Genomic DNA, 17,929 nt, shown 5'->3' with positions numbered 1-17,929 from the left:
GGAGGAATGTAATGGAGTATCCTGGAACACGATAGGATGGATCCTTGGAGCATTCCACATCACAACTTTTCATTGCATGCCCCCACTTGGTAGGTCCTAGCTTTTGCTTACAAAATACCAAGTCACCTCACACTTAAGACTGTCCCCTTTCTTCTGGGCCCTCTCCAAAGGCATACTGATGAATGTCAATCACAGTTTGCAAATGGGATCAATTAACAGATAGAGCCTGAGAATTATTCTTTCATTCTTTCTTTCTTTCTTTCTTTCTTTCTTTCTTTCTTTCTTTCTTTCTTTCTTTCTTTCTTTTAAAAGGTAAAGGACCCCTGGACAGTTAAGTCCAATCAAAGGCGACTATGGGGTTGCAACGCTCATCTCGCTTTCAGGCCAAGGGAGCCGGCGTTTGTCCACAGACATCTTTCTGGGTCATGCGGCCAGCATGACTAAACCACTTCTGGCACAATGGGACACCGTGACAGAAGCCAGAGTGCACAGAAATGCTGTTTACCTTCCCAGTGCAGCGCTACCTATTTATCTACTTGCACTTTTGGCATGCTTTCTGTTATGTACTGAGTTGAATAGGATCCAAAATGCAGCAGTGATTGGTCCTAGAACAATAGGATTCAGAATGCAGCAGTCTGATTGGTCCACAGGAGCCACCCAATCCAGCTCCAGGTGGAAGTGAATCCGCAACTTGATTGGCCTACAGGAGAATCCCGGAATTAGCCAATCACGTGGGGCCCATTGTGTAAATAATGTATATAAAGCAGACATTCTGGGGGAACTTCCATTCCTCCTCATCACTATGAGCTGAATAAAGAGCATGAAATCCACTCTTGACTCTGAGTATATTTCACTTTCGAACTGCTAGGTTGGCAGGAGCTGAGACAGAGCAACGGGAGCTCACTCCGTTGCGGGGATTCAAACCACCTACCTTCTGATTGGCAAGCCCAAGAGGCTCTGTGGTTTAGATCACAGTGCCACCCACACCCCTTGATTGATTGATTGATTGATTGATTGATTGATTGATTGATTTTAAAAACCCTCCATTGACACTTCCAGTAAATACACCTTTCACTACCTGATATCACAACCCAGAGTTAGGGATATTATGCTGGCCTCACACAAGGCACAAGTCACAAAGACTTCAGCTACACCGCCTCCACCGATATAAACAGGAGCTGCTGAAGAGCCCCAGTAGAATGCAATGCAGTGGTGTCATGCTAAATTCTGAAGTCCAGGAATTCATAGCTGGGATGTGCTATTGGGTCACCTGTGTCTAGAGATGTATGGAGGCAGCAGTTTCTGTGCTGTCCTGTGTTTGTCACAATCAGCACTGTTTGCCTTCTGCTGCTGTTCGGCTTCTCCCCGGCTCGTGCTAAAACCTATCTGCTATGGCTGAAACTAACAAAATTAATTACATAACGAATCACACAATTGATTCAAATGTATTTCAATGGAAGGGAAATGCCAAAAAGAAGGCGGGAAATAGTGTAATTGTTGACATAATAATAATTACAAACAGACACATGAGCAGCAATACATAGCACAATACCCAGTTCATTAGGATCAGCATGAAATTAATTATATAGCTTCCTGGGAGTATAGTTTTGCTTTGTTTTTAATTCGTTTTTATTAAGGATTTTCTTCTGTTACAAAACAAACAAACAATGAAATGTACATACCCTGGGAAAATTATTGGATGTAATTGTATAGTTTTCTGGGAGTAGGCTGCAACGTACTCAGTGGTGCTTGCTTCTGACAGCACAGATTCACCTTGTAAAACACACTGATTTTAAGGCAGCTGAAATGCGACATTTAGCTTTTAATTAGAAACGCAAACAGTTTTGTAAAGAAGGGTTATCATTAAAACTCCGTGGCTGAAGTAGGGATTCCATCAAAGGAAAGGAAAGAAGTGCCTAGCCTCTGTTTGGCTGTTTCCCTCATTCTCTATGCTAATCTGTCATAAATAATAGAAAAGTGGAAAGCTTCATGGTCAACTTATTCCCTCATCAAACCACTTGCCCTGGCGCTCCGGAAGATAATGCCATCACTAAAAAAAGTTCAAGAGCTGCACTCCTTTATTTTCCCTCCATTGATGTTATGGAGCACTTCCACAATTAACTGAACTCAGTGGTGCCACCAGAGCAGGACTGGGACTCAGCAGGACTCAGCAGAATGAGCAGGAAGGCCCCTAAACACAGCAGGGTTGGCATACCTGATTATGAAGTTAGTGGAATAAAACACACAATCATCTAATGGGGGGGGGGCTGCTCCTGTGAAATTAAGACTGGAAAAACCAGTGTCACCATTAAGTCCAGAGTCTAAAATTACGTAACAGCACCACTGATTTAACTTAGGACCCCCAGTGCCGAACATCTTGCTAATAGTTCCCACCAGCACCACCACTCTGCCATGAGACGGACAGTTTGATTATGGGTTGGCTCGCTTGTGCATCTTCCCATCTGCTTGCCGCTTTCTTTGCTGTATCAATCTTGGCAGGCGTGTAGCAAGCGGCAAGCAAACAGTGCATCACCCAGACACTCTCTGGGATATTAATGGACGAGGAGCCCAAGAAGCCACTGGCACTACAGGTTTGGGCATGACAAATGGCAGGGGAAAGCAGCGGCCATCCATCACGGCTGGCACCCAAGGGCACGCGGCAGCTACCAAAGCAAAAGGAAAAAGGTCCTTTAGGGTGGAAAACAAATGAGAAACAAGAAGGCAGGTTCCTTTCCCAGCCAAAGAGGGGAGGGAAGCATTTTGTCACATATTTACTGGACAGATGACTCTAGTTTAGAAGCTCTGGAGTTTTCTGGGAAGCTGCATCCTTTGACTGTGAACATCCTCAGTCTAGATGGTTTTCTGCTACTGGGAAGATTTTCTGTGCACGCTAAGAGGCATTCCTCTTGAGTCTGCCTGGCTGAAAATGTGCGGGAAATAAATTCACAGCTCTGAGACCTCCAGTTGCTGTGGAACTGTGCATTCCACCCTAAGACTCTTCAGAGGAAAGCCAAGATATAAATTAGGTAGAGAGGTTGGCAGCAGTGGCGTGCGCTGAAATTTTCCGTAGGGCCAGAAGTGCCAGCTTGCGAGGGAGATTGGGGAGGGGGCGTATGACATCTTGACGTCCTGGCATCATGCATGTGGGCATCACCCCTCCATCTCTTAGCCAGACAGAAGCTTCTTGGACTTTCGGAAGGAGGTGCCAGGGTTCTGATAGAAGACAGATTGTAGGGAAGCAAGATATCGGAGGGTGGAGAGCCCTAGCTACCCTCATGCACACCTCCTTTTTGATGCTAAAATTTGATCCAACTGTGTACATCAACAGAGGTGAGTGGTGCAAGGGCACCCTCAATGCGGCTGTGACTCCCTCCATCATCGATCCAAATCTTGATATCCTATCAATGAGCAGACATACCTCTCCGAACACATTCTTTAATACTAATCTAATATAATGTGTTCAGTGTCTGAAGAGTTTGCAAGCCGCGTTTAAAAAGCGTTGCCTTTTCTCAAACAGATATATTTCTCCTTTTTCTGGGTATTCATTGATCGGTGGGTATATACAAATGGGTTGATACATGAATTCAGATAAGATGAATCTATTGTGTGGGGTAAATAAGGAAAAGTGTGAAGGAGAACACGAATCAAGTCACAAAAGGAAAAAGTAATGAATAGATGACATGAGGTTCTGCACCAGTTTAAGACCCAGCAGTATTATGGGTTTCAAAAAGTGTCGTATTTTGCTTTTCAAGTTAAAGAGGGGTTAAAAATATATATGAAAGATGGCATCCAGTGGGGTTTTTGTTTTGGGGGGGGGTTAATAGAGCAAGTAGATGCTTAGGAAACTGGATTTATGCTCATTTTTTTACATGTGCACCTGCAGAATCACAATTTACCCACAGCCCTGGTTTTCAATAATAATAATAATAATAATAATAATAATAATAATAATAAAATAATAATTTTATACCCCGCCCTCCCTGGCCAAGGCCGGGCTCAGGGCGGCTAAAACCAAATATATAATACATTAAAAACACAAAATCAAACAATTGATTAAAACACAGCTCAAAATCACAGTAAAACCAAAATAAAATTAAGTGGCCAACCCACTAATCACAGCCATGAAGGTAGGAATATTAAATATTCGCCAGGCCCGGTCACCCGTGCTGGTCCCATATGGGCCGATAGAAAGGGCCAAGGGGGCCACTTACATACAGGGTTTCATTTATGGCATGCCTTGTAAATAAAGTCAGAAAAGTTACTAACCAACCATTTGTTACTAACGCTTCCGCTTCCACACGACAGTGCTAATGATGTTGGTCTATGTGGAGAGGCCTGCTGACCATTGGCAGGCCAGAGGTAAATTATGTCTGGAGAAATGGGGGCAGGAAAAGGGTGACCTTATGGTTCTCCCTGCAGCCTCTTTCAAACAGGACTGACTCACCTGCTGAAAATGCCAATACTTAATTTCAGGCAGCAGTTTTGCAAAGCCCTGTAAATGAGCAGCTTGGCAGAGACATCTATCATCCGCAATCCGTCAGGCCCATCCATCAACCCCAAAAACAAGCCCACGATTCCTCAGCCAGTGGCAGCGTTTGGCCAGGTGTTTTGCAAGCACACATCCTCCTCTCCCTCTGTCTCTCCTCCCCAGCACTGGTCTTTCTACAGAACTGGCCTAAGGAGGCTGCCTACCTGCAATGCCCCTGGTTGGTCTTCAGCTCAGTTTTGCTCACAGCAGACTCATAAGAATTAGTAGGACTAAGTTAGGTCCATTCGCATCAATGAGTTTATTCTGAGAAAAATGTAGTTGGCTGCCACTATCCAGAGTTTTATCCTCCCTCACCCTCCCCACCTCCTCATAGGTAAGTGAGTAAAATGGATCTGAAACCAAAGGAGGAAAAGCAAGAAAATGTTTGTGCATATTTTGATGCATGTGTTGGAACCTGTATCCACAGAGGGCCGGGAATCCTAGGATAGACTGTAGCTTGGTGTTAGGAAGAAGAAGACGAAGAAGAAGAAGAAGAAGAAGAAGAAGAAGAAGAAGAAGAAGAAGAAGAGGAGGAGGAGGAGTTTGGATTTGATATCCCGCTTTATCACTACCCTAGGGAGTCTCAAAGCGGCTAACATTCTCCTTTCCCTTCCTCCCCCACAACAAACACTCTGTGAGGTGAGTGGGGCTGAGAGACTTCAGAGAAGTGTGACTAGCCCAAGGTCACCCAGCAGCTGCATGTGGAGGAGACGTGAACCCGGTTCACCAGATTCCGAGTCTACTGCTCTTAACCACTGCACCACACTGGCTTTGCATGCAGAAGGTCTCAGCTTCAATCCACTGGTGTGCCCAGGTAGAGTGGGGGAAAGTGCCAGCCAGAAACCCTGGAGACAGCCAGTGCAGGTAACATTGAGCTAAAGGGATGCATGGTCTAACTCATTCTAAGCTAGCTTCCTGTGTTAGTTAGTTATTCCATTTACAGTGGCAGCAGGAGGCCCCATTAGCTAAAGTGGTGCTTCAGGTTAAGAACAGTTTCAGGTTAAGAACGGACCTCTGGAACGAATTAAGTACTTAACCCGAGGTACCACTGTATATATCACTTTTATCTCCCAAGGATCTCAAAGTGGTGTATGTGGTTCTCTTCCTCTCCATTTCATCCTCACAGCAACCCTGTAAGGTAGGTTAGGCTTAGAGATGGTGGGCTGGCCAAAGGTCAACCAGCGAGTTTCTTTTCTTTTTTTTAATTAAATTTTTTAGCAAATTTTCCTTTTACAAATTAAATAAACATATCCATATTTCCATTTCACAGATTACAACTTTTTGACTTCCACCGGTTCCTCCCACAATCCTCATATTCATATATTTGTTACGCATTTTCTTTATATTATATTGCCAGTTAATAAATCCTCTCTTCTTATTTCTATTACAATACCCTTTATCATCACAAAGCCTCTTTAAACCCAACTAGCGTTGTCTGTTCATCACAGATGTTTTCCAGATAAATCGTAAACTTTTTCCAGTCCTCAGTCAACTTGTGGTCTTTCTTATATCTGATTTTCTTAGAGATGGTGGGCTGGCCGAAGGTCAACCAGCGAGTTTCATGGCCAAGTGGGGATTCAAACCCTGGGACTCCCAGGTCCAAGCCCAGCGCTCTAACCATTACACCACACTGGCTCTGGCATTCTTCAGATTCTGAAAAATGACCCTTGGCCACAATGCTGGCTCCAAAAATCTGGGGATCCTTAGGCAAGACACATTCAGTGGGGGCCCCCTCAACCTGTATTAGGTGATGCTTGAAAACTGTGGGTTTTAATACTGCCTTTGGGTGGAGAACATTTGACTCACCTGCTCCATTTCCTTCCCTACCCAGTTGCCTTTGCCCCTCTGCATACCAGGACAGAGAACCATTGAAGCAGAAGCAATAGGGTGACCAGTAATGCGTCGCCAAAGAAGAAGGTCTTTTATCACCCCCCTCCCATAATGGTGGGGGGAGGGGGAAAAGAGGCCACCAATTTGCATTTAATTTGCACATGAGAATTCATATGCATAGATGGGAGATTTAGAAATAACTGCTATAATTTCAGTAGAAATGCAATACATCTCAGCATAACGGTGAAGACACTGGGCGACTTGGTTGCAGGCACCAGCTGCTGCCAGCTTCTGATGGGCAACTTCAAGGCTCCTGCTTTCCCTTTTTCTAGTTCCTTATCTTCAAACTGACTGGATAGTCCTCAAACAGAGGGCACCATCAAACATTTATTCTACCTGTGATGGATTTCCACGAGGCCTCCAGGAGGAAAGAAGAGAGCGCTGAGCCACAGCTGCAAATCCGATAAAAGGCCAGTTATAACGGAGGGTGTCTGGGACGCGGGTGGCACTGTGGGTTAAACCACAGAGCCTAGGGCTTGCCGATCAGAAGGTCGGCGGTTCGAATCCCCGCAACGGGGTGAGTTCCCGTTCCTCAGTCCCTGCTCCTGCCAACCTAGCAGTTCGAAAGCACGTCAAAGTGCAAGTAGATAAATAGGTACTGCTCTGGCGGGAAGGTAAACGGCGTTTCTGTGCGCTGCTGTGGTTTGCCAGAAGCGGCTTAGTCATGCTGGCCACATGACGCGGGAGCTGTACGCCGGCTCCCTCGGCCAATAAAGCGAGATGAGCGCTGCAACCCCAGAGTTGGTGACGACTGGACCTAATGGTCAGGGGTCCCTTTACCCTTTAACGGAGGGTGTCAGGTGTTTATCAAAGGAGCCCTGACAGATGTATAAGGCCCTGGGGAGGAGCAACTAGCCAAACAGGTCTCGCTTTCTGTCTCCTGCCTAGCCTAGAACACTCTCCATTCCCTTTACACTTAACCCATGACCCAAATCAGAAACTCTTCGTGCGAGCGTGCTTTATAAAATTACTCAGTATGATTTAATGACTTGGCAGATGCAATCCACACGAAGGAGTAGCTGCGGCAAAGCGTGCTCCTTAATTAGGCAGGAAATTAACTTGCAAGTTAATTAATATGAATTTAATGAATGCCATTTACACCGGGCATTTCTGGATTGGGTGGAGGAGAGTCTTGACTAGTATGATTCTAAGCCCAGTGTTGTCAAACACAAGCTGGAGAAGGGAGTTTTTCCATACTGTGTCCTTCGGGTCTCCTACCCCACTCCAAACAAATCACTGAACTATCCTCAGGGCTAGGAAGCATGATGCTCAGATGCCAAGATGGCTCATCTAACAATGGCTCCTGCCTCACTCATGAGTCAATATCAGCCTCGTTCCCCACTCTTTAGGGGATTAGAGCCTAATCAGGACCGGGATGCAGAGGCGGAAGAAGAGGGGTGCGGTGGGGGCGGTCGCCCTGGGTGTCACCACTGAGGGGGGTGACAAAATGCCGGGCGGCACTCACCGCGGGGCCTGCAGCGCACCTGAGTCATGTGTCTCTCCAGGAAGTGACTTGGTGGCTTGGGCGCCCGGGGGCTCCGCGCTGCCCCAAATGGTCCGCCTGCTGCCCCTGCCTCAGCTGTAGGGCGGCTGAGTGGAAGGAGGCAGGCAGACTCCTTGGAGGCCCCAAGGAGCGTCCTGCCCCGGCTTGCCCTGCCCCGCAGGCGACTGGCCTTGGCCCTGGGCGCAGGGCATGCGCGCCACCCTAGGTGCCCGATCGGCTTGCTCTTCTGCTGCCGGAATGAATCTTTTTCAGTTTGAGGGTGACATTAGGCAACCTTCCAGGAACCTATAGTTGGAAAAGTTTCAGGAAAGGGGCATTTGAGGTTTGAAGATAATGTTTGTTTATAGAAAGTTGCTTTGTTGGCTTTTATATTGGACCAAACTGCAGGAGGCAGTGGAAGACACGAGTGCCTGGCGTGCTCTGGTCCATGGTGACCCTCTGGTGTCATATTTTAGTAACGCATTATGAACGTTAAAAGTAGAACATCATGTGGCCATATGGTTATCAAAACCATTCCTCAACCCTTCCTTAACATTAAAAACCTAGCATTTTTAGCAATTTACGATGGGGTGGAAGGTTCACAGGCTATGAAGGACTTGCTCATAAATTTATTGACAGCTGCACGTATTATTGTAGCTAGGAAGTGGAAGAGGCAAGCAGAATACAAAATGGAAGAGTGGTGTAAAGAGGTGTGGGGTATAGCAATTGGTGATAAATTAACATATGCCATTAAAGTAAGACGGGGAATATGCAGGAGAAATTATTTTGAGGAGATATGGAGGGTGTTTGTAGAATTTGTACCGTTAAAACGTAAGAGGTGTTGAAATTTTGGGAGGTTGGATAGTTACAATGGAATGGTCTCGGTGGTGGGGTTCACCCAAATAGCAGGAGCCCACTTACCAGTGATGTTGGTGGCCAGAGAAAGGTTCTCACAGTGTTCATCCTGGATGGAAGCTGCGGCAAGGTTGATCCAGAAGAGAATAACCTGTGTGAGAAGGAGAGGCTAATGCCGTGAGGCTGCAGGGGAGGAAATGGTCTTCATACCATCTCTGTCCGATTCCCTCTCTCAATTGATAGTTTTGGGGCAAGGTCCTCCAGAAGAGAGGCAGTCTGCTTTGCCAGATGTATTCTATCGAGGGGTTCTGTAGGTTGTTAATTGACTTATTAGTATGCTCAAATCTTTGATGTGCCTTAAATGAATTGCTAACTGGAATTGTCATGTTGTAGCGGTATTAAAAATGTTATTATGGATTATGACTTTTCTGCTATTTTCTGTGAACTGCTCTGGGTGCAGTAGATTGGAACCAGAGTAAGGCTGCAATTCCTATACCAACTTACCTGTGAGCAAGTCCCATAGAAGTCAGTGGAGCACACTTTGGAGTAATCATGTATAGGACCGTGCTGTAAGCTAGTTGTACTTTGCTCCCTTTGGAATCAATGGGTCTTAAAATTAAGTCATGACTAGCTTGTTGAATTGATTGCATTGAAGTGCGACTAACTTAATTTGGAGCCAATCCAATGCACTTGTGGAAAATGTGACTTACAAATAACGGGACTGGACTGGACGACCTCTGAGGCTGCTTCCAACTCTTAAAATTCAGTAACGTTATGAGTCTATGGCAGCTCATTCTGAAAGGCTGAGTGGAGTGTAGGAATGACTGCAGTAATGTGGTTTTTCACTCCACCAGCACAAACTTTGGAGAGCAGAACTGTGAGAAAAACTGAAACAAATTGTTCAAAATTGGCAAAAAGGAGACCTTGTAATTTAAATGCTGAATGGTGACTTAAAAAAAAACAAACGAGCTAATGTTTCTGAAGGTACTAAATGTGCTTCAGATATATTGGCATATTTTAATTTCTTTGGCAGGCCCCACTTAACAAGGAAAGCTCATGTAAATGTCCAATATTCTGTTATACCTGGGACATATTTGATCATTCAGAGTATTTTCAGCATGGGAATTCCTCTATCCATTTTCCTTCATCACCCACTGATCGCCTGTAAAGTGCCATCTCTCCCCTCAATGAATATTCCTTTTCAAAACTGCAGTGAGGGTCACAAGCAGTGTGAGATGATTATAGCAGCCTGCTGTAAGTAGGGTTGCCAGGTCTGCTGGATTCTGGGAGGAGAAATCTTTCCATCCTTTTCTTCGCTCCTGTTTATAGCGCATCGTATTAAAAAATAAAAATGAAAGCGCTGTCCTCTGATAGTGTAATTACCTGCTTGTGGAGTGAGCAGGCACCTATATTGCTCTGGGTAAACCTTGAAGATGCTATAACATATGAAAGGCAAATGTGAAGAAGGATGCCTTCCTTCAGCCTAAGTAACACATGCAGATATATGCTGATGAGAAGGGTACACTGTTGGTCCAGACATTTCAGTGTCTGCAACAAGATGTGATTGCTGTGTCAGGAAGTGCCCTGACAGCTCTGGAGAAGGAAGATGGATGGGGTTGCAGCTTCGGAAGAATTCGCCAACAGGGCTCTGGACACTCTTGTTACAAGATAATTGCCGCACTTTATTGGGCAAATAATTCTTCCTGCTGTTTACAGCCAAACAGAACAATGTCTGGGAGAGAGGGGGAGAGATGCTTTGAATTAAAAAGGCAGAATTTGATTTCTAAAAGGAAAGATGTCACAGCTCAAGACTCTCTGAAATGCATGCCCTTTGACCAGGAGACCCTCTCTTGTAATCTCTGTGGTCTATGCAGCTGCATTCGGACTGCACAATTAATAATAATAATAATAATAATAATAATAATAATAATAATAATAATTTTTATTTATACCCCACCCTTCCCGGTTCAAAAACTGGGCTCAGGGTGGCTAACAACAAATTTAAAACACTTAATTGTAAAAGCAGCCTAAAATACAGTATAAAAACATGAATAACAATAAAATTCAAAATTCAGAAATCAATTTAGGGGAAATAAGCATTAGGGCTAGCTGGCTGAATTGGTCCTACTTGGGCCAGCGAGGAGGCCAGGGGAGAATTAGCTGTGGGGTCTCAGAGTGGGTAACAATAAACCATGGTTTAGCCCTGGAGTGTATTAAGTAGTAATAATGAAAATGGGGAGACTGAGCACATAATGCCTGTGTTTAGATGTCAGGATAAACTATGGGTTTAAACAGGCTTTAGCCCAGGAGTATGTGAAACAGAAATAAAGAAAAAGAGGGTATCTGAGCATATACAGGCTGTGTCTGGGCAACACAGTAAACTACGGTGTAGTGTGATGGAAACATGCCTAGCTCCTTTCAGTCTCATGTACTCCCCCTCCTCTTTTAGCATGGCCACAGGGAGAAGTTTGGAATTTTTTGCTTCCATTTCCCATTAACTGAACCCAGCACATTGTGCTTGATCTTAACTATGGTTTGTTTGAAAGAAGCCAACTTCCAACCATGGTTAGTGAATCCATCTTTTAAAAAAACAAAACAAAAAAAACCCATAGTCAACATTAACCATATATAGGATTCAGACTAATCCAAAACTTTGCTGAACTGAAATCAGAAGTGAAAGCTTCTGATCTACACCTTGAGGGGCGCATGCAAGTATAGGAAGGAGCCTAGTTAATTCCCATTACAGCAAACTATCATTAACCATGATGTCCAAATACAGCCTCTGTGAGCTCATCATCCTTCTCCTTATTGCTATTTCACATGCTCCAGGGCTGGAGTGAAGCCCCAGCTCAAATGAAACCCAAGAATGAAGATTTACGTATTCTGGAGGTGTAACAATTGAAGACGAGGCAATGATGGGTTAAATTATCTTGTTGAACCCTACTTGTATCCCCTGCACTATTTCATCTGACAGAACCACTAATGGATAATCATGAGAGTTTGATTGAATAAATGTGAGCACATGAATGGCAAGCTGATTTCTTTGGAGTGTCATCCGTATGCCACACAAACTGTAGGATAAATCTGAAAAGTTATTAACTCATTTGAGCAATTTGGAAACAAAAAAGAACACCACCCCAGGTCCTTTTTTTCACTGATCCATGGCTCAGTTAATTCTCATTCATGATGAGCTTCCCCTGAATGCTATTTTTTTTAAAATGGCCTTTGCAGTAGAGTACCTTCTGCTCTTATGAACAGGGATTAAAAGTGATGGGCTTGTTTAGGAAAAGGAATCAGCAAGCTTTGAAGAAGGCTGGTGGCAGGTCACCTAATACAGCTGACAAATTGGCCTTTAACGCTTAATTAAAAGGGAGGAGGGCACCCAGCATGGCAACACCAAGAGTTGAACATTTACATGCTGCCAGGGTACCTTAGTTCACTTCCAGACAACCTGTTTATTATGTATTATTCATTGTTTGTGGGGAGGTTATACGTCATCACATCAAACATTTTTATCTCCATACTTTCAAGTGCATTTCCTGGTCACTTTCCTTACAGTTAAAAAAAGAGGGGAAAGAAAGTCAGATTTCTCTGAGTAGGCAGGTTCTCCAAGAACACAAAATCATATTTAATTGTACAACCTGAAATTCCCTGGAAGGAGTCTTGGCAGAGCATGGCAGCAGACTTCAGAAACACACAGGCCTTTAGGGCAAAGCCAGCTCCCTTTCTGCTTTTAGAAGGAAAGTTGGTGTTATAAGTTGCACACTGGATGAGGTCAGGGAATGGGTCTGATTCTCCCTCTCTATGGGATCCCTTAAGCTGAAAGGGCTCTGTGCCTTCACAGCCCCTTTGGGGTGATTAAATTGGATTACGGGGGAAGCACATTCTCCCTTGAAATTTAACCTCCTGAAGAGAACTACTAATTCATGTTCTAAAGGAGCCTGGAGGGGGAATTAAGTTTGGTGGATGCAGCGCCCAACCTGGTGATAGTCAGAGTTGTTTCACAGTGGAACAGACTACCATGAGAAGTGGTGGACTGTCCTTCCTTGGAGGTTTTTAAGCAGACGTTGGCCATCTGTCATGGATGCTTTAGTTGAGATTCCTGCATTGCAGGGGGTTGGACTAGATGACCCTCGGGGTCCCTTCCAACTCTACAATTCTATTATTTCCATACCCAAACTGTTGATTTAAGTGCACTGTGTAGACATCTTCTAATAACGAAAGGGTTAAATCTGGATCTGAATCAAATATGCTTTCAGAACTCTTCCTTTCGAAATTTCAAGGTCAAATATTCACCATCTGTTGTCTGATTATTTGAATATTTGCTGGATATATACACTGCTTATGTGCTATCTTTTACAAGCAATGCTTTTTGTTCAGTATTTGATACTTGGCAATATATGACAGTTGACATGTAATGGCAGTTAGTATTTGTCAGTATTTGGTAGCAACCATTGATGATGATGAAGATGATGATGATTTTATTTATACCCCACCTATCTGGCTGGGTTTCCCCAGCCACCCTGGGCAGCTGCTCTGGGCACAGAATTGACCTGCACCTCCATGGACATCTGTGAGTCCAAAATGACTCCCAGGCTGTGCACCTGGTCCTTCAGGGGCACAGTTACCCCATTCAGGACGTGGGAGTCCCCCATGCCTGCCCGCCACCTGTTTCCCCAAAACAGTACTTCTGTCTTGTCAGGATTCAACCTCAATCTGTTAGCCACCATCCATCCTCCAACTGCCTCCAGATACTTACACAGGACTTTCACTGCCTTCACAGGTTCAGATTTGAAGGAGAGGTAGAACTGGGTATCACCTGCATACTGGTGAACGCCTAGCCCAAACCCCCAGATGATCTCTCCCAGTGGCTTCATATAGATGTTAAAAAGCATGGGGGAGAGAACAGAGCCCTGAGGCACCCCACAAGTGAGAGCCCAGGGGTCTGAACACTCACCCCCTACCACCACTTTCTGGACATGGCCCAGGAGGAAGGAATGGAACCACTGTATAACAGTGCCCCCAGCTCCCAACTCTTCTAGATGGTCCTGAAGGATGCCATAGGCAGTTGAGAGATCCAGCAGGACCAGAACACAGCTTTTACCTCAGTCCCTGGCCCACCGGAGATCATCGACTAGGGTGACCAAAGCAGTCTCAGTCCCATGATGAGGCCTGAATCCTGATTGGAAGGGATCCAAGTGATCCGCATCCTCCAAGCATGCCTGGAGTTGTTCAGCGACCACCCGCTCAATCACCTTGCCCAAGAATGGAAGATTTGAGACTGGGCGATAGTTGGACATATTGGCCAGGTCCAAAGATGGTTTTTAAAGAAGCGGTTTAATAACCACTTCTTTAAGCAGGTCTAGGAAGACTCCCTCACAGAGGGAGGCATTCACCACCCCGCGGAGCCTATCGCCCAGCCCTTCCCAGCTCCCTTTTATGGGCCAGGATGGGCAAGGAACAAGAAGACAGGTGGTCGGTTTCACTCGTCCAAGCAGCCTGTCCACATCCTCAGAGGTAACAGATTGGAATTGATCCCATGCAACTTGACCAGACAGGACTCTAGCACTCTCCTGCCCTGGCCCCACTACCACTGTGGAATCTACCTCTTTTCGAATCTGAGCAACTTTATCTGCAAAAAAACTTTGCAAAATCATTGCAGGAGATCTTGGGGTCCTTACAAGATCCCAATGGTGAAGGTGGTTCTGTTAGATTGCGGACCACCTGAAAGACCACCTGCTGTTTTCTGCAGATGCAATAGAGGTGGCAAATAAGGTCCTCTTCTCTGTCGCTATTACCACATGGTAGGCTCGACGTCGAGCTCTAACCCATTTTCAGTCTGATTCAGAATGAGTTTTCCTTCACTGGTGCTCTAACCGTCTCAGCGATTGTTTCATCGCCCTCAGCTCTTGGAAAACCATGCAATCAGAGAGGACGCTTCAGAGCCAGACAGCCAATAGTCCTGGTTAACTCTGCATTCCAGTGGGCCACCAGAGAATCTGGTGCTTGTTTTTGCACTTTATATTAAACACATGGCTGCCAGCAAAACTATGGCAAAAGTTAATTTAGCTCTCCCTCATTGATGTCTAGTACAGGAATGGCTAACATTTTCTGCCTTGGGGCCACATTTGATGATTAACCACCCTCTGGGGATCATGGTAGCAGTGGGTGTGGTCAAAGCATATGCACGCATGCACATGCGCGCACACACAATGTATACAGATATACAGACCACATACACATCTAATACATATACAGCTAGGGATGGGGCAGAAATTTGATTCAGTTCGCATTTAAAGGCGAACCTACATCATCTGCACTTTCCCAAGTAGACAAGAACCATCCATTGAAATTCACACTTCTTGAAATTTTGCAGTGCAGTTCTCTGGCCAAGCAATGTGTACAAAAAAAAGCATATACCAAAGTGTGCAGAAAAATGCACATAGTAGTGAAAATAGCATACATTAGAGGAAACTGCTTTGCAAAAATGAGTATATTAAACAAAATTGCATTCAAACAACTGTACATTAGGAAAACAAAGACTAAACACTGATAAATCTTTAAGAGGTTTTTAAAAAAATAAAATTGCAACCTGATGAGGAAATGTGGAAGACTGAATTTAAGATTAGAAATATGAGAAATCGAAAGTGACACATTTGGCTTTCCCTATATTCAGAAAACACTCTCAGCAGCCACATATTTATTGTACCATCTACACTGGCCCATAGTTGTACACAACAAATGCTTATTTAGTTAATTATCTGCTTAAAAATCAATATGTCACTACTGTTGGAATAAATGAACATGAGAAGGGGTTGATTTCATTCATGAGCTGAAAATAACTCAGTGGATGAGCTAATCACAGGTGCAAGGTCAGCCAAGCCAGTTGCTATGTCAAAGGCCGAGTACCCTGACTATATCTGTGATTAATGTATGTCAACTCCGTCAGTTTGTCTGTTGTCAGTCTGTTGGTATTAATGTATGTCAACTACGTCAGTTTGTCTGTGAGTTGTCAGTCTGTTGGTATAACTTGTCCATGTTACATCTTGAATTACTGCAGTTTATTTGGAGCAACGGAGATACTTTGCACTTGTAAGTATCTGTATATGTCTGTATCTATGTCCAGAACTGTTTTACTGAGCCTTGTCTTCTACCACATTAATTTGGACCTTAAGCTGCTTCCTTGTGGTGAATGGTACTGGGAGCAACTGTGTGGGTATCTCACCTGAAATGCCAAACAACTATCTCAGGTACCATAGGCACGCCATATCTTTAAAGCACATTCTTTCCCTCATAGAATTCTGGGCAATGTAGTTTACCCCTCACAGAGTCACAACCCCCAGCAACCCTTAACAAACTACAGTGCCCAGAATCCTTTGAGGTAAAGAATGTGCCTTGAATGTGCTTCAAAGGTATTGTGGTGCAGCCTCAGTTCAGGTGATATTTCCAAGCTATTTAGTGGCGAGGGTGGAGAGAAGAGTTTCTCTTTACTAAGTGGCACAGGAAAATAATTCACTGTGTGGGAAACCTCCAGTCAAGCAATGCATAGTGCTTGTTTAGCAACACTGCCATTAGCTCCTTCCCCCACCCCACCTCATGGGGTACTACTGTGATTAACAGCCCACACTTTTAATCTGCAATTAATCACGGCAATTAAGACTTTTAGTCCTAGTCCTAAGAGCTTTCTTTTCTTTCTTTCTTTTTAAAAAGATAGTGCTCTGGACTAGTAGAAAAAGTAGAGATAGCACACAGAGAGCACCACATACAAAAATGTGATGCCCACTAAGGCCTCGTCTGCACCAGAGATTTCAAGCAGTATCTTTAAACAGTCATGGCTCTCCCCAAAGAATCCTGGGAACTGTAGTTCATTAAGGGTGTTGAGGGTTGCTAGGAGACCCCTAGTGCCCTCACAGAGCTACAGGCCCCAGTGTGATTTTACAGTCGACCCGTGTCCCCAGAGAACTCTGAGAATTGTAGCTCTGTGAGGGGAAGAGGAGTCTCTCAACAAAGTCCAGCAAACTACAGTTCCCATGGTTCTTTGAGGGAAGCCACGACTGCTTAAAGTGGAATAACGCTGCCTTAAATGTACAGGGCAGAGGAGGTCAGCATGTTTTATTACTTGTGGAAGTTTCCATGAGCATTTTAGATTCTGTGAAGCCTCCTCCTTCTTCATGCCCAGCACTGAAAATCAGTCTACTAGGCTAGCAAGCAAGCAAGCAAGCAAGCAAGCAAGCAAGCAAGCAAACAAACAAACAAAAAAGCCGACTTCCACGAGATGGGCTGGGAGAGGAGGGTCAGGTCACCACACTCCCCCCACCCTGCTCTGCATTACCACACTGGTCATGGAGGAAGAAGAGACTTTCCTGCCTTCTGAGCTAGCATGGAAACAGAGAAGGATGTTGGAGTTGGGACACAACGTTCCGTTCCTCTGCCAGCCCACTCACTCATCTGCATGCAGTTCCTGGTCACAAGGCTGCTCCCAGCAACGTAAATCCTCATAAGTCTAAGAAGAATCTTCCTTGCTCCCACATCAACCTGCCTGAATGATAAGGCCATCTTTCTGAAGTTCTTCCATGGATGGGTTGGCCAGGTTGTGAGTCAAAGAAAGCACTGGGCTTAAATCTTAAATTGAGGCTCATACAACAAAACAATAATATTTAGAATATACTGGACCCCCTTGTTGGAGACGCAATAGGGATAATGCTTCTTTAAAACATATGTTTTTCCATTGTCCTATAGCGAAAGGTTTTTGGCAGAAAGTAACTGATACCATCAACAGAACTGTGTGGAACAACCTTACATTTACCGAGCAAAAATATCCTCTTGAATTATATACCCAGCACATGGAACCTTACAAAAGGGCAGTATAAGTGGACTCTCCGTACACTTACCACAGCAAAAAGACTGATACCGATAAAATGGAAAAATAAAAAAGACTTATACAAACTCGCAACATATGAACAACTTGCATATAAATGCAGACTTGCCATGGACTAATTCAATGATATTTGGAATCCATTCTTACAAATACTGTAATAGGTTAAGATCTGGTGAAGTACAATAATAACCTTGTAAAATATACAGTTTTGGGTCCCCCCCCTTTATTTTCCCTTCTACGCGGGCTGTTTCTCTTTCTCTCTTTTTAATTTAAGTCTCACCATGTTTCGTGCACA

At 44.5% G+C, this 17,929-nt stretch overlaps 1 protein-coding gene across 3 annotated transcripts in view; it reads right to left on the bottom strand.

Moving 5' to 3' along the window:
- Nucleotides 1-17,929, bottom strand: part of CRHR1 (corticotropin releasing hormone receptor 1) — a 62,368-nt gene that overhangs the window by 30,837 nt on the left and 13,602 nt on the right. For 2 of the 3 annotated variants that reach the window (XM_028703155.2, XM_028703156.2), the window contains exon 2: nucleotides 8,823-8,907. The exons of the other annotated variant lie outside the window; for it this stretch is intronic. In XM_028703155.2, the coding sequence (XP_028558988.1) occupies nucleotides 8,823-8,907 (85 nt within the window). The remainder of the gene's footprint in view (nucleotides 1-8,822; nucleotides 8,908-17,929) is intronic. 3 annotated transcript variants of the gene reach the window in all.

The sequence above is a fragment of the Podarcis muralis genome, chromosome 13 (assembly GCF_964188315.1).
Source record: "Podarcis muralis chromosome 13, rPodMur119.hap1.1, whole genome shotgun sequence".
Classification (NCBI taxonomy): domain Eukaryota; kingdom Metazoa; phylum Chordata; class Lepidosauria; order Squamata; family Lacertidae; genus Podarcis; species Podarcis muralis.
Note: the sequence above shows the minus strand (reverse complement) of the source record. Positions and strands in the feature narration are given on the sequence as shown.